Source organism: Cebidichthys violaceus, unplaced genomic scaffold, assembly GCF_023349555.1.
Source record: "Cebidichthys violaceus isolate CVI_PGR_0920_01 unplaced genomic scaffold, fCebVio1.0.p SCAF_20, whole genome shotgun sequence".
NCBI lineage: Eukaryota > Metazoa > Chordata > Actinopteri > Perciformes > Stichaeidae > Cebidichthys > Cebidichthys violaceus.
This window is the reverse complement of record NW_027176373.1, coordinates 7,916,066-7,932,400: the sequence shown is the minus strand read 5'-3', so window position 1 is coordinate 7,932,400 and position 16,335 is coordinate 7,916,066. Positions and strand designations below refer to the sequence as shown.

At 41.1% G+C, this 16,335-nt stretch overlaps 1 protein-coding gene across 2 annotated transcripts in view; it reads left to right on the top strand.

Moving 5' to 3' along the window:
* The first annotated feature begins 8,166 nt into the window (after positions 1 to 8,166).
* Positions 8,167 to 16,335, top strand: part of stard13a (StAR related lipid transfer domain containing 13a) — a 33,316-nt gene continuing 25,147 nt past the window's right edge. For both annotated transcript variants that reach the window (XM_068716018.1, XM_068716019.1), the window contains exon 1: positions 8,167 to 8,706. In XM_068716018.1, the coding sequence (XP_068572119.1) occupies positions 8,583 to 8,706 (124 nt within the window). In that variant the 5' untranslated portion in view covers positions 8,167 to 8,582. The remainder of the gene's footprint in view (positions 8,707 to 16,335) is intronic.

The following is a 16,335-nucleotide window of genomic DNA, read 5'->3' as shown; positions in this document are numbered from 1 at the left end:
CCCAAATCATCATTTTACTTTTTATGAACTTAGCTATCAGGTAAATTAGCAACACACACACACACACACACGCTGTAAACACTGACATGGTACCTTATAAATGTATTACGGGGAACGTGTCAGAAAAGAGTTGTTTGGATATCCAGCAGATACGGAGCAATATGGAAATTCATTTGGAGATATGTTTTATTTCTTATGACAAATATCCAATATTCACATGCTTCTTTTAGCTCTGGTTTGGTCTTCATCAACGTCTGTGGGAAATATCTGACTTAAGCTGCTAAATGCTCCTCTATGTTCACCAGCTAGCTGTTAGCTGTGTCTGGTTGCTGTTTGCTGCTGGTTAGGCAGCATACAGTTGTTTTTTAGAGCTTTGTTACTGATTGCATCTGCTACGACTGGAAACAACACGGTAACCAAAACAGTTACAGGCCATAAAACCGAAACAAATGAGTTGAAAGATTGTAAAACTCGACTACTTGTGTATTTGTGTGTATATGTGTTGGCATGTGTGTTTGACGACACAGATATGAGTGCATATTTGTGAGTTGCCTGTACACACTTGTTTGTTTGTGTGTGGTCCTGCAACCCTATACTAGCACAGAGAAAAATACTTGAGGAAGGAGGTTGGTCCTTGAGGATTTTCCTCCTAAAATGCTTATTTTAACAGCTAAAAACCTCACTATGTGTATATCGTCCCCTAAGTGCATTTTAAAATGAGACACCCAGCAACAAGGCCTCCTATCAGCATGTGATCTGCACTCCCATGACCTGTGGGGTTTCCTCCGTATCCATTAGCTATTGTTTCCCCTCCCGGCCCTGCTACTTCCATACCACAGTCTGCGCCCGTAGCCCTCCACACTCAGCTTACAAACCCCCACGTCTGTCTCCAAATACAATGTCTACCCCTCCCCATTAACTTCCATACTTTATACCTCAGGCTGAGTGTGCTTCCCATATCCAAACCCTGGTTTCCCTTAATTTCCTATCTGCATCGTCTCTCCTCCTTGGTCCTTAGGCTGAGACATTTGCTTCGTGTTTCCCGGCCTCAGACAGGTCACAGCGATCGCCATCTCCTGCTGTAGGTGCTCCAGTCTTCAGAACAGATGGTGGACGATGTCAACAGACTTACGTTTGCAGGTCGGACAAGGGACGGTTTTGTTACTGGAGAGAGAGTATGGGGGAAAGACACTGAGAATTAGCTCCTGACCCACTTTCCTCATGGCCCATTTTTCTGATGGAATTGACCAGAGCAGCATTCCCTGAAGGCTGGTGCAGAAATATTGACACGCTGACACTGTTGATTCAAGCCCGTGTGAACAGATATATATGGTATAATGTTGGCTCCTCGTAATGTTGTTGTTTCAGATCAGGCTCCTTTAAGATGACACTTGATAAACATACGGATCCTAAAATTGTTTTAAAAAAGTATGCATAATTTCTTCATTCTTCATTTTAGTGAAGATCAAAGTCAAATGTCAGAAAGGAAAGTCTGAATCGTTTTCCAATCAGACATTCTTCTATTGAAAAATCAAATGTCTTCACACTTTTAACAAAGATGACCTCACATCTTTGATGTTGCACTCTTTGGATCTCCTGTGCCACCGTCGTCTGTCTTCCCCTGTGCATTTCCACTCTTGCTGAGTCTTCACTGCCTTTGCTTTAGCAGAGAGCACCATTCAATCACAGTGTAACTCTGGTGTATCAAAGTCAAGGGTCGTGTTAACAGTATCACCTCTTGAATACTAAATTATTTTTTCCCCATGTTTAAAGAATGGTCTATGATAAAGGACATACTTTTTTTGTGCAATCGATATTTTGTTTGTTCCTTTACTTCTTTTAGCTGTTATTTACCTCTACGTAAGAAGCAACTTTATTTTTCCACAAAGCTATTTTTTTGCCAGTTTCAGCTCATGTTGTTTTGCTGAAGGTAAAGAACACGATCACAAGTGAACTCACAAACAGCTGTTGGGATTTGAATGCTGCAGCGGTGCTCTTCGAAATGCTTTTCGAGGAAGTGAGCAACATATGGAATTACTATGTGAATCATAGTGAGATGATTAGGTGTGTGTGTGTGTGTGTGTGTGTGTGTGTGTGTGTGTGTGTGTGTGTGTGTGTGTGTGTGTGTGTATGGTTGTGTGTGCTCCACATGATCATAATATAAGCTCGGAATTTAGGTCAAGGTCACACAGTGCCATCTGTTCAATGGTTTCATTTAATCTTAAGGTTTTCCACTTGAAGCAGACTAGTGGTGCTCTCTGAAGCTGCAGACAATTTATTTTATAGGATGAGGAATTCTTCCGTTGTATGAAGATGATTCACCGTCTGGATTCCTCTTTTGTTTGGTTTTGATTGTAGTGCAACCAAAGATTTCAAGTAAGCAGTTACTGGTGACATACAGTATAACTACGGGTGGGTTATGCATGCGCTTGTGTTTCAGTCTCAAACAGTAGAGCTAAGTGAACTGAGCGGCTTGGCCTGAATGACTGAGTGTTTCTGAAAATAGAAGACAGAGACCACGGAGACAGTGGCAGGGATGAAGAGGAGAAAAAATGAGCAGGGACAGGAGGCGGAGGAAGAGGAGGAGGAAGGGAAGGGTGCACAGTAGCTGAGCAGACATGTAGAATTATGGAAGCTGGGAGAGAGGAGATGCGTTTGTCACAGTCTTTGATCACGTGACCCATTAAATCATTGATCAGCCTGAACTCGCTCATCCAGAATGTGTGTGCCTTTACAGCTGTTGACCTTTTACAGTCATACTATCACAGTTCAGGAAAGTCAGTGACAGAAAACCAAGTTTCATGTTCAGAACGTATAACTGCATTCAAAATTCATCTAAAAATGGCATTAATGAATGCATTCAGTTTAATACAAGAGAGGGCCTTGAGCATCTTTGTCACCATCACATGCAGTTTGTGCAGAATTTCTGACTTATCATGCTGATAATACAATTTCATAACCTGAAATGACGTGACAGGAAGAAGAGGGACAAACTCAACTTCCTCCTCCTGCTCCACCTTCTCCTCCTCTTTTCTGCCTCAGAATCTGCCTTCTCCAAACCATCCCTACTTTACCATTCTGTAACTGATTGCTCTCCCCGTGGACACAGCCATGCTCTGTTGTGTATTTGTCCTGAAAATCGGATCTCGGGTTTGTCCAGAGAACATGTCCATCGTGCTGCTTTGATTGGCTGTTTAAGCCCTGGAATGTGTTCGGTTGGTGTTTTGATTGGATTCTGCTATGAGACAAAGTTCCCGTGGTGTTTTCTCTCCCTGCCAGGAGTGGAGGTTGACCTCAAGGACCAGCTCACCATCCACATATCATAGCCTTCAACATCACAGCGAAGAAATACAAAACTGACCCCGGATCAAAGTCACTTGTAGTGCTGTGGTTTTCCCACTGAAGTGTTCAATTTCTGACCCGGGGCCTCTTTTCTTTCTCACTCGTTCTGTCTCTGGACCTCAACTCACACTCCTCTCTGTTTCTACAATTTCTTTCCTCACTTTCAGTCCAATCCACCCAGTCTGATTGTATTTTCATCAATAGAGACAGTGCTGCAAATGAGTTACTGGTGCTACAAGACATTTCATCCTTTCCTTAAAAAAATGTATCGAAAAACAATATGACTATTCAACAATTCTCCGTCCTGATTAGCTGGCTTTTTGAGAAAATGTGACCAATGTTTGTATAAAAGCTCAGTGATGGCTGTGCTACAGAGATCTATTGATGTTATAGTTTCTCACTCACTAAAAGAGGTGATAACGTATTTCTCCTTGAAAGAGACACTCTAGCAATGTCATCTGTCACTTCTATAAGATTAGAAGGCAGCAACCTCCAGGTCTGAAAAGCCAATGTGGAAGTGCCTTAAACTTGCATTCTTTCCAACAACCATCGGGGGGCGACTCCTCTGGTTGCAAAAAGAAGTCCAATTGTACAGAAGTCTATGAGAAAATGTCCCTAGTTTTCACGCGATTTATTACTGTAGTAAATATGACTTTATGGTCTCAATTGCTAGTGTATTTTTCAAGACAGCGTGATGTAAATTATTGTCCCATTTAGAGTAAAATAGGTGATAAAGCAGCTTTAGGACATGGCTGTGATTGACAGTTCACTACCACAGCATTGTTCGGTCAACTTAAACCCCTTCACAGTATGTTTTCAGTTCATGAAAGTTCATTGTAACATTTTGGTTGCCTAAAAATGTCTTATTCAGCATTCGGTTGTACATAGCTCCACCCTTTCGTTTCACTTTTGGTGGCAAAAAAACAAGATGGCGACGGCCAAAATGCCGAACTCGAGGCTTCCAAACTGTAGTCCACAAACCAATGGGTGATATCGCGGTGATTACGTCCACTTCTTATGTACAGCCTATGTAGGGGACTCACAAGAAACTGATTTAAAAATGAATGGTCAAAACTGAAGCAGCAGGGGCCGAGATATCCTGACTTTTATGGGTCAAGCTTTAAGATTTAAGAGCCTTATACTTCTTATTTTACAGGCAGAGTCGCACTTCCTAAGATGAGTTAACTGAAGCTTACATGTAAAATCAGTGGAGTTTCCCTTTGAAAAATGGGCCGTTTATTAAAAAAGACTAATCTGGGACCTTGTCATGGATTTTAGATTAATTGAGCAGTAATTCTGCACAAAAGCGTGTTATGTGATATTTATCTCCAGATAATGTTTCGGGGCACCTTTTCAGTCACTCTTCTGCTTATCCCAGTACATTATACATCAAAAAAACATATCAGTGGTAAATGTCTAGAAGGATTCAAGAAAACACAGAAAATGCAAATGGTACTTAATACTCTCAGAGTTATGTCAGAGTACTCTGATTATATGTCCCTTAATCCTGCTGCCCACACATGACAGCATTTGCACAAGCAACATAGGTCACAAGGTAATGTGTGTGTGTGTGTGTGTGTGTGTGTGTGTGTGTGTGTATGTATGTATGCGTATGTGTTTATATATTCAAACTGTATACATATGCGTCCACTTATGCATTACTGTAGGCATGCTTTGTATTTGTGTGGGTTTCACGTTATTTACATACATTTGTCTGTACGTGACGTAGTATGTTTATGTGTCTTAAAGTGACAAGAAAGCTGGTCGCTGTGCCGTCACTCTGTCTGGTACCTTCAGGGTTTATGTTACACTTTGGTGTTACGCTGTGTTTCATGGTTGTAAAATTACCCATTTTGGTGCATGTGTGTATCAGTTATGACATACCATTGACCACACGCATGCAGTTGTACAAACACCTGAAAAATTCCCCCAAAAATACTCATGCAATCTGTCACACAGACTGTATTTCGATTTCTACCACGTTTATTGTTTCTTTAAAATATCTGCAGGCATGCCCGTTCTCTAATCCAAGACTTTGCTGGAAATGTACTGCAACATGCCATATAATGACGACACATTCAGCCCTTATAGCACCTTTTACTTGAATGATCAGATATTTATGTTAGCTCTCATTTGGACTGTTACTATGACACTGGTCTTTACTTTGTGATTTTAAAACATAAAGTCTTTTTGATCTGATTGAGATCACCTTCAGTGCTCCGCCCCATAAATTCTCCCAACTCTCTGAAACTCTATTCTTTACAGATATTCCCTCATTTGGTGTTTTGGTGATGTTGGTTCAAAACCTCCTCACGATGGGGTTGAATTGATTTGAGATCTTGTGACTGTGAAGATCAAACAGTAGCATATGATTCACACCATTGTCATACTCGTCAAACCATTCAGTGCCTCGAATAGAAGCATCTGCATCTGTTATGTTTCTGCACTGTGTGCAGGTTTCTCTTTTAATGTATCACCCGTCTGTAAGTGACAGATGCAGGAGGCTCACAGACATCTCTTGAAACTTCAGTGTATTCAGTTTGTTTTGTCTGTTGTGACTCAAGACATTTGGTGGATTATCTTGTACCTCTTTTAAATGCACACATATTACATGATTTAGTCCCACACAGTCCCACTTTTCGGTCTTCTAATGGCACATACACAGCTTCGCCATCTCACCTGTCTGCTTTTTTTCAGTTCCATCCTCAACATGATTAGTTCACTCAAAATGTAACTGTGCACAGCAGCTTCTTTTGAGAGATCCTCTGGAACCGTTGCTCACAGATCAATGGCGCGTGCCTGAATATGTGCGATTCCAATCCAAACCCACAAATAGAGCTCATTCAACTGTTTCGGATGCTTGCATCAGTTATTATCCTTCAATCAATAGTTAGGGTACTAAACAAGACATTTGAAGATGTCCCCTAGGGTTTAAGGAAATTGAGACGGGCATTTTTCACTATTTCATTGATCAAATTATTAATCTATGGTGAAAATGGGTAAGTTGCAGCTCTATATTTCACATGTGTGTGTGTCACATCTGTACACAAACTTATAAATTAACCATAAGGAAATTAAGCATTGTCATGATGTTGGTGTACATATGTTAGCCTTGCAGCTATGTGATGTATTGTAATTAATCAGAAAAGCTGTTTTGCTCTGTAGATAGTGGGCAATGACTGCCTTTATATAAAATGTCAGTAAACGTCTTCCTCTTGTCACCAACTTGTTTTATAATGTCAATAATGTCCCATTATTCCCAGTCTCAACTATGTCATTTTTTTAAATCGAATTATATGTGACAGAAACATACTGTGTGATTTGCAAATATAATGCTTGGAAATCCCATTGAGCTGTTTTCCAATCAGAATGTAAACAGAAAAGGAAATTTCATCAGTCGTTTTATTCCATGAATCATTTAGCATGTTTATTCTTGCTTCCTCTTGTCCCACACCGGATGTTCTATATGTTGGTTGTCTCGTCAATCAACTGCTTTAGTCTAACGTCAGCTCCCGTCCCAGTCCCCCTCATCACTGCTGACTGCCAGTGCCAGCCATGAATCTCTGCAGTGTAATTTAGGAATATAAATCACCGGGTCTCTCCACAGCTGAACTGTCAGTGGTAACTCCAGGCCATGGCGGGGAAAGTAGGGCCATGAACCCAGAGCCTTAATAACCTTCCCCTTCAATATGATGGGGATTCCATCCAACTGCACAAATCAGAGTTTGGGTGAAGTTACATTTTTCACCCCCAAGCGATTTATTCATAGCCCAGTTTATGACGGTCAACCACACCAGTAAAGTGGTATTCTGTGTCCAGATGAGTGCAGGATTCTGCTGACTACTCTGGATGTCAAGCGTGTTTTCGACAGGCCGGAATGTCGATTCAGGTCTCTGCTCATGGATCCATGCTGACCTGGAACTCAACGCTTGCGAACAGGACATCCGATGGTGTCAGGCAGACGGCAGCTGGGGAGTGTCCTGGTTGTTCTGATCACTCCGTCTGGCATTCCTGGGATAACGCGGGAATAACTCAGAGCTCAGAGTGAAGCTCTTGAGGGGTGAATGTGGCTCACAAAGAGAGACAGCTCAGATGGCTGATGTTTGTGCACTTTCACTTCAGGTTGTCAGACTGGATCATGTATTCTGTTGAGTATGCTCCTCTTTATCTCTCAGGCAAGCACATATTCATTTTCTCATATGCCGTCACCTACTAATGTCAATTCTTTGTTAATTTTGTTGTGTTTTTCTTGTTCCTGAGGGTAGCTGGCAAATTACACAACATTAACGTCACAGAGAAAGATTGCCAATGCAGCTGCAACGCCTCAAGTTCTGTTCTTCTTTTCATGTCCTGGCAGTTGAGACATCGACTTAAGCTTTGGTCACCTCTGCATTGTGTTTGTCACTAGCTCTTTAAGATTTCAAACATCAATCCATTCATTGGAAAGGAAGGGAAGCAATAGGGAAAATAAAGACTCTTATTAAGCCAATCGCTGCTGAAGTCCAAAAATGTCTGTTGCAACAGTTCGTACAGCTGCTTTTTAAGGTCAGACTTGTGACTGAATGACCAGAGATGCTAAAGAAAGCTTTTCCCGGCAACACAGCTCAGTTGCAACTTGTGTGTGTGTGTGTGTGTGTGTGTGTGTGTGTGTGTGTGTGTGTATGTGTGTGTGTTATTAGTGTGTATCAAGGGGATTGAAAGAGATCCTTGTTTGGGTGAGTGGGTGGGTTTGGGTCGTGGAGAACGTTTAGGTTTTGTGTGCGTGCGTGCGTGTGTGTGTGTGTGTGTGTGTGTGTGTGTGTGTGTGTGAGAGAGAGTCTTAGACATGGGGAGGGGGGAATCCGCCTCTCACATCTGGCTCGCCATGTCAGAGGTCCAGGCTCACATGCACAAGTTATGTTGAAACATTGCTGCACCTTCGCTCTGCCAAGAGGAGTCGGGCTGAGGACTGCACAACTGCTGGATTAATTCAACCGGTATATCTTCAGTGAGTCCAGACCCCTACGTACAGGACTTCATCTGCCTCCGCTGGTGCAGGAAGGTGACGCAGCTCGAGAGGAGCCTCGTACCAGGTGAAGCGGTGACGACCATTGCGGCAGCCAGACGCAGCAGCCCGGGGCGCTCTGTCCCAGCCAGACCGCCGGGGCTGTTCACAGTGGAATAAAAGGAGCAATTGAGGGATAACGGGTGTTGGCGGAGGGCTGGTTTTAGTCGGGGAATATGCGTCCGGTTGCACCGCAATGACAACCCAGCGAAGGTCTGCCAAGCTACAGCTGCGGAGGTCGATCAGCGAACAGCTGCGGGACTCCACGTCCAAGGCTTGGGATCTGCTGTGGAGGAATGTCCGGGAGAGACGGCTGGCAGGTCAGAGAGCCAAAACAAAAACAAGTGACACTTCTTTTAATATGCGGAATACATTGCGTTTATTCTCATTTTTGACTGTCAAATAGGCGAACAGCGGCACGAGTCGTGAAGTGCTGGCACCCCATCTAACCTTAAACATAATCATGATCTGGAAATTGTTTTTTTCATGACTTCATGTACCGTCACATAATTCTACCGCATTTCTATTTGCCAGCAGAACAACTTAACATTAGAAGGATAGAAGACTAAAGTTGATATCGGGCTATGCGCTGCACGTAGCCTCTGTGTCATGCCTGAAGCCTGGAGCGTCACGCGCAGCGCGCTCCCTGATATTTTGGGAAGGTCATTGTCAAAATTAGTGCTGAAGACAGCGCAGGCATGTGCTGTGGTCAGGAGTCAAGCCGGGGCTTCATATGCCAACTGCTCAGCGTTTGTTGTCCCACTCTGGATAATGATTTATTTTGAATATTGTATCTTCGAGAGAGCGAGGGGGAGTTGATATTTTGGGATGAGGCGTTTCATACAAATGCATGGTGACAAATACGCGCCTATGCACCAAGTTTGGAGGGTCAGTCTTTTTGCTCTATATTTACAGTGGCCTGGATGCGCAGAGGCAGAGTTGTCTTTCTCTCTCTCTCTATCTCTCTCTCTCTCTCTCTCTCTCTCTCTCTCTCTCTCTCTCTCTCTCTCTGATGATTGACAGCGCTGTCAACTGTGCGTCAGAGAGGACGGAGAAGGAGAGGGAGAGAGAGAGAGCTGCATCTGTCTCCCCGGTTTAATGTAATTATCGAGATGTCTGCCTCTTAAGCAAATTAAAAGATGAACATTCCCACATTCACGACACTATACAAACCACCAGCCCACGATATCGGTCAAAGTCTCTGTGTCTGTCAGGCATTCTCAAGTGCACAGCAGTGATACATTTCATGTGTGACCAGCAAAAGGCCACTCAGGCGTTGTTAAAGATCATTTTAACTAATATTGCATGCTGGTTAACTATGATATATGTTGGTTTAGTGATGCTTTGCACACCATTAGTCAGAGAGGGATGCCAGTCAAATAGAGCATCAGAGAGCACCTGCTGCCCCAGTAATCCTCTTTCCTCTAATTTCTCACCCCTTCATCCTGTCCTCTAGACAAAGCCCCAAAACACCCTCAAACCCACAGCTCCCCCTCCTCACTCACCCCCACTGCTTAACCCATCAGCTCAGGAGGCACACAGTTCACATCTGTGTGGATCAGATTTTCAGATGGGGGATCCTTAAAATGTGCACATCTGGCCTCACCGTTATGCTGGAATTCAGCAGTGTATTTTCCGCTCTATGATTTAGTCAGAACTGTGGCATATTGTATAAGGTAATTCATTAGTGGTCAGGGACAATAACTTTGGAGAATCAATACAACACATTTTGTTACATGATGCTTAAATTGAACAGAAATGAACATTCAGAGAAACACCAGACAAGAGCACATATAGCAGAGCGCTTTTGTGCAGAAAAGAAAAAGAATTTTCAGATGCTGTCCAAATATCACCTTTAGTAAGCGACATATTTCAAGTTTAGCAAGAAAAAAAGACACTTTTTAATTTAGTCAGATGCATTATTGAACAAATGGACGGATGGGGGTCCTGAACTGAATGTTAAAGTGAATTTTGATTGTGTTTATGGTTCCATTCAACCATCTGTGTGTGTGTGTGTGTGTGTGTGTGTGTGTGTGTGTGTGTGTGTGTGTGTGTGAACTGAGAATACATAATAGCACCTGGATTTAGATGTAATCCCACAGGTTTTTAGGTTAGCTGTGGGGGTCGGGTCTCCCTTTGCGTGTTGGATTTGTGGGTCTTAGTTGCTTTGGTGTGAGTGTTGGTGTATGTGTGTATGTTACCTTGAATCACCTCCTTACAACTACGTATATGCTGCTGTACTGAAAATACTATGAATCCAATTACGTTCAGTGTTTCCTGCTGATCAATGTGAATTTCTCATTTAGTGGCCCTGAATGCATTTGAAGTTCAGCAGCCTCTTTGTGCTTTCATACATAATCTCAAGGCCGTATCAACAAACTGAGGTTTCTTCTTTGGTTCAAGACTTTAGCAACATGTCAAAAAGCTACATTTTCTCATATTCCCCTCAAGGAAAAGTTATTCATCTGTATTAACAAGCAAGTCTTCCTATACAGCTCCAGAATATGCAAGATGCTGCTGCATGTCTTTGTAGAGGATTCAGACATTTGTTTACTTTGCTCCGGTCACATTTCAGATAGTTTAAAAAAAAATCTCTTTTGAGCCTGTTGCAGCCATAGATGCTCACAACTCGGGTCCCATGGCTGCATCTAAGTCTACAGGTTAAACATTAAAGGTGACCAGGCTTTGACACCTGAAGCTTGGAAATACCCTGCCTGTGGAGCTCAGAGTGAGTTTCATCCATTAGATCACTTAAAACCTCCTGAAGGGCTTATTTTTACGAGACCAGCAGCTGTTTACTCTTTAGTTTCTCAATATTGCCATTTTTTCACTTCTGCTTGTAGCTTTGCAATTAGTAAACACTACCTATAGATTCACTTAAGGGCATCACATGGTAGAATTACAGTGAATGTAACTTGTATTCAGAGATTTAGTTCATATTGTATATTCAGTATCAGAGGCAAGTGTCTGGGTCATGATAATCAAGTATGAGATCTCACCTTTGAGAAAGTCTTAGCAAAACACTGAACATTGTATAGATTTTCTTTGCTTAATATTGAAACCTCTTCAGTTTGCCTGTTCAGTTTCTGTCCCAGGTTGGCCGGGTGTAACTGAGATGGATATTATATTACTGGCTGCTTACAGCCCACCCCGCAGCAATCCATTTACACACATCTAAATAGCTCACTGTCACGTTCCTGAGTCCGCCTGCTGTGCCCTGCATCACTTTGACACTTTGCAAAGTGCTCTGCATAGTGTTTTTTCTCAGTGTATTTTGACTGACGTGGAATTAAAAAAAAGTAAATTAATTTCTCCCAGATTTCCTCAAGCGGCCACTCTAATCAAATTGAATCACAGATTTTATATTTCACTACTTCAGACTGTTTACTTGCACTTGTATATGTGCTGGATCAGCTTAACTGAGTAAGAGTGTGACTTTGTGTCCTAGCTTGGTTTGCAAAACATGCTATTTTCAAGTATAGTTCTAAACTAGACTAAAGAAAACCAACAATACAACTCACATCTTCCCTCTTTATTGTTTCGTTATTTCCCTACATCCTTCCTGTTCACACCTCCCCTCACACACAAGCACTCTAGGCTCTGACCTTTGGCTACTACTAAAACATGTTACAGAAGTGAATAGAAGGGGGTTTATGTGTGTTTCTTCATAAATGCTAAACATAAAAGAGGACTAGCAAGTCGGTGCTGAAACATGTTTTTTATGAGATCATGAAGACGGATCATCTATGATGTTGTTTGTTAAAAGAACTTTCTAAGTCATCCAATAGCTTTCAAACAATAACGGATTTTGGTTTTTACATATTGCAAATAATGTCTTTTTATAATTTGTATATATTTGTAGTATGTACATTTTGACAAATATTAAGAACAACATTAAAAGAGTCAAATAAATCATATCTAAGCATTAACGTTCAAATTTTTGTATTATGTGGTAAAGGCTTAAGGATCCAGTGCTGCTGGTGTTCAGAGCATTCAACGCATCAAAAGTCCACATTTAGATCACTTGATGTGGGCTTTGAGCTAATGTCTTTACCGTGAATAATGAAATCGAACCAAGTAAAATAATCAAATCCATTACAGTCACTATAATCATTAAGATGCAGCAAAATATGCAGCTGTATTGAAAATCAGCGATATATGTGAAGAAAATGTGGCCTGTAACATTTATCCACAGTAACACACACCCTGCCCGTAGGTTCACTATTGCATCTTTCACTTTGATATATTTTTATAACAAAATGATTATTTCTGAATTTTCAGACTCATTATTGAAGCAGTGAAGTTAATATTATGGAGGGAGGGCTGAGAGGCCCTTTATGCTCAGGCCAATAGGAGCACCTGTTACTGCTGTGAGTGGGTTTGATTTTAGTGTAATTCATGTTCTGCATCTTTAAATGAAGTAGAAGTGTTTTTAAACACAATTGAATAGTGAGATAGGAAGACACTTTAGTTCAACATACAGTATGATATTTATTTACAATGTATTATATAATAATATGACAGGATATATAATACAATGTACTATAACATAATGTAATATAATATAGTAGCACACGATGCACTTAATTATGATACATTATGATATGTTACAATATCATACAATAATAACAATACATCAAAAGCAGACAGACAGTTCATAAATGGAGAGGAACCAGCGATATTTCGATCATCATTGACGGTGATGATTGTTCTGGTTTCTCCGTCCACTTTGCTCCCTCTAGTGAGAAGGTCTGGAGCGACAGTGAGCTGGGGTGCTGTTCTTATTTAGTCCACTTTTTCCCCTTTTGCCAAAGAAAGACATGTAAAAGTAGATTTTATTCCACACATTAAAAAAAAGTATTAAGTAACAACCCTCAAAGGACAAGTTTCTGAGTCACAAACAGCTTGTCAAGTTTCTTTAAAGATTCTTCAGTTACTTTGTATTATAATCACACTTAACAGTTTATTCTTGATTCGATGTGAAGATGTTTTGTGACAAACTGCAAAAACAAATGACTTTTGTGTGTTGCTATTATAAAACTTACCTGTGACTGTCAGCATCTTGTGCACGCTCAGAGCTTCTACCTCTCCTGCTCTTTTTGGCCTGGTGATCAGGGCATTCTGGGTATCTGCACAGATTATAAATGGTTTTAATCCCTTATTATTAGCGTCTCCCTCTAGGTTGACTGCTTTGGGGGCGCTAAACAAATTGAACATTTTACCACTATATCAAATCCCGTTCTCAAATTTAACACTTTAAAGTTTCTTTAAAGATTTATCATTCACTTTTCCAAATAATTACACTTAATAGTTTATTCTAGATAAATCTGAAGATATTTTGTGACAAACTGCAAAAACAAATGCGTCCCAAATGTGTGTGTGTTGCTATTATAAAACGTATCTGTGACTGTCAGCATCTTGTGCACGCTCAGAGCTTCTACCTCTCTTGGTCTTTTTGACTTGGTGATCAGGGCATTCTGGGTATCTGCACAGATTATAAATGGTTTTAATAGGTTGACTGCTTTGAGGGGGGGGGGGACTACCCCAATTGAAAATTTTAGTACCTAACCACCTCACCACATTTTGTTCTTGAATTTAACACTTTAGAGGGGTTTTTTACTCAAATATGTATCAGATACATTTCCAAATAATTAACAGTTACTTATTGAAATTTGCACCGGAGTTACATAACATCACTTCCAACAAACTTATGGGAGAACAATGAGGGCGAAACAGCAACACCGATATTTGTGAACTGAATGTTCTCTGGTTTAGTTCATTACCGACAACTATATGTTCACTTCACCTCTGCCTATGTGTGTGTGTGTGTGTGTGTGTGTGTGTGTGTGTGTGTGTGTGTGTGTGAAGAGGCTAAAGCCCCGCTCTCGGTTAAACAGGAGATCATAGAATGTTAATGCCCATGAAAAATTTTAGCAGCGGTGCTCCTAATTCTGCAGCGGTGAATTGGGAAAACACTCCAGTAAAATCTAAATTCAACACGTAATCCCTGGAAAGAAAAAAATTAACCCATGGTGTGTTGCCATTAGAGAGCCTACCTGTGTTTCTCTGAACCCCGTACAGGCTTGCCTCTCCTGTTTCTTCTTTTTCTTGCTTCGTTTTTTGTCATTCGTCCCCTCTTTTTGTCCGGCCTTTTGCATAACACAAAAAGTTGTTTGAATCTCCAGATTATCACAGTAAATCATCAATACAGGGAAGAGATGCAACACTTACCTTCTAATATCGGCTGGATTTACATCCTCGAATGTCCTTTTACAGGCACGTTTTTGTTTGGCCTCAGGTGGAATATTCTGTGTTGAAGTCTGCATGACTCTCACTGATTCCCCTGCTGTGGTCGTGAAGCAACCAGAGCCAACGCTCCTCACACCGTGATCCACCTTCTTGTAGGGATCTGGCTGTCTTTGAGCCACTACAATCTGGTTTTGGGCCTCAGGTGGAATCCTCAGTGGCTGATGGATGGATCCTCCTTCAATGGCTCTGGAGTGACCAATATCAATGCTCCTGACACCGTGATCCACCTTCTTGTAGGGATCTGGCTGTCTTTGAGCCACTACAATCTGGTTTTGGGCCTCAGGTAGAATCCTCAGCAGCTGCTGGATGGATCCTCCTTCAATGGCCCTGGAGTGACCAATATCAACGCTCCTCACACTGTGATCCATCTTCTTGTAGGGATCTGACTGTCCTTGAGCCACTACAATCTGGTTTTGGGCCGCGGGTGGAATCCTCAGCGGCTGCTGGATGAATCCTCCTTCAATGGCCCTGGAGTGACCAATATCAACGCTCCTCACACCGTGATCCACCTTCTTTTTTACCTCCGTCTTAGACAGAGGCCTACCATCAATGGCCATGGGTTCAGGGGAGGACCTGGATGATTGGTTCATCTGTCCACTTATGGTCAGAGGATCCTCATCACCAACATGATTCTGAAAGAGTGAATTTTTGGATACATGTTTAGACCATCTATTATTTAACCTTAAACAACTGCCAAACACAAGACATACAGCCAAATAACACTAAAATGAAATGTGTTTAGTTTAATCAAAGACTATTCAAATCACCTATGTGTAGAATGAATAAACTTGGTTAAGTCATTTGTTACTGTCACTAATTTCTAATGAAATGGCATCTTCCTTATTTAGTTAAATACCTGATCACATTCCTGCCATTGTACATTATATTTGCTTCAGCAGACTGTGGATAGCTACATAGATATCTTTTATAGTCATGTAGAAGCTGAGAAAAAGGGGCGAGAGATGGAAGACAACTATGTCGATATAAGTATCGACTTGTTTGTTTATCTGTTTTCCTTCTTAGACTAAAAGGTCAGTGAATTCTACATTAGATGTGAGATTAATTTAAAGATTAAAATAGTTTTTGTTTACATTGTTAGCAGCAGTTTATAATTACTTTGAACTCTGGTAAAGACTTCAATCAGTTTTGTGCTAGATAACAAAGAATTCAACACATTAATCAACTTACCATGCGGCCGCTGGACCTCTGCTGGGTGTTGAAACTAGTTCCAAACATCTTGCGAAAAAATTCTGCGAAAAACAACTGTTGAAAACTGGATGTATTTCTTTCTCGCTCTCTTTCTTCTGCACTCTAGGTGTGTAGAAATTGTTATGAAATTAAATGCACTCAGCTGTTGTTCACTGACTAGGGTGATGCATGATTCTGGAACCATTACACTGGAACACAAGAACATGGAACTCTTGGAACAACAGTGATCCTTAACAGAGATGGGCAAAGAATACATGAAAATGTATTTTGATACAAAATACAAACTACCTCTCGAATAAATGTATTAAAATAAAATACAAAATACTGGTGCCAGAAAATGTAACACAATACAATACATGTATTTTGTATTTAAAATATAGGAAATACTTTTTTCTGGATTTTCAGTTTTCTCACAATTTGGTATAGCAGAG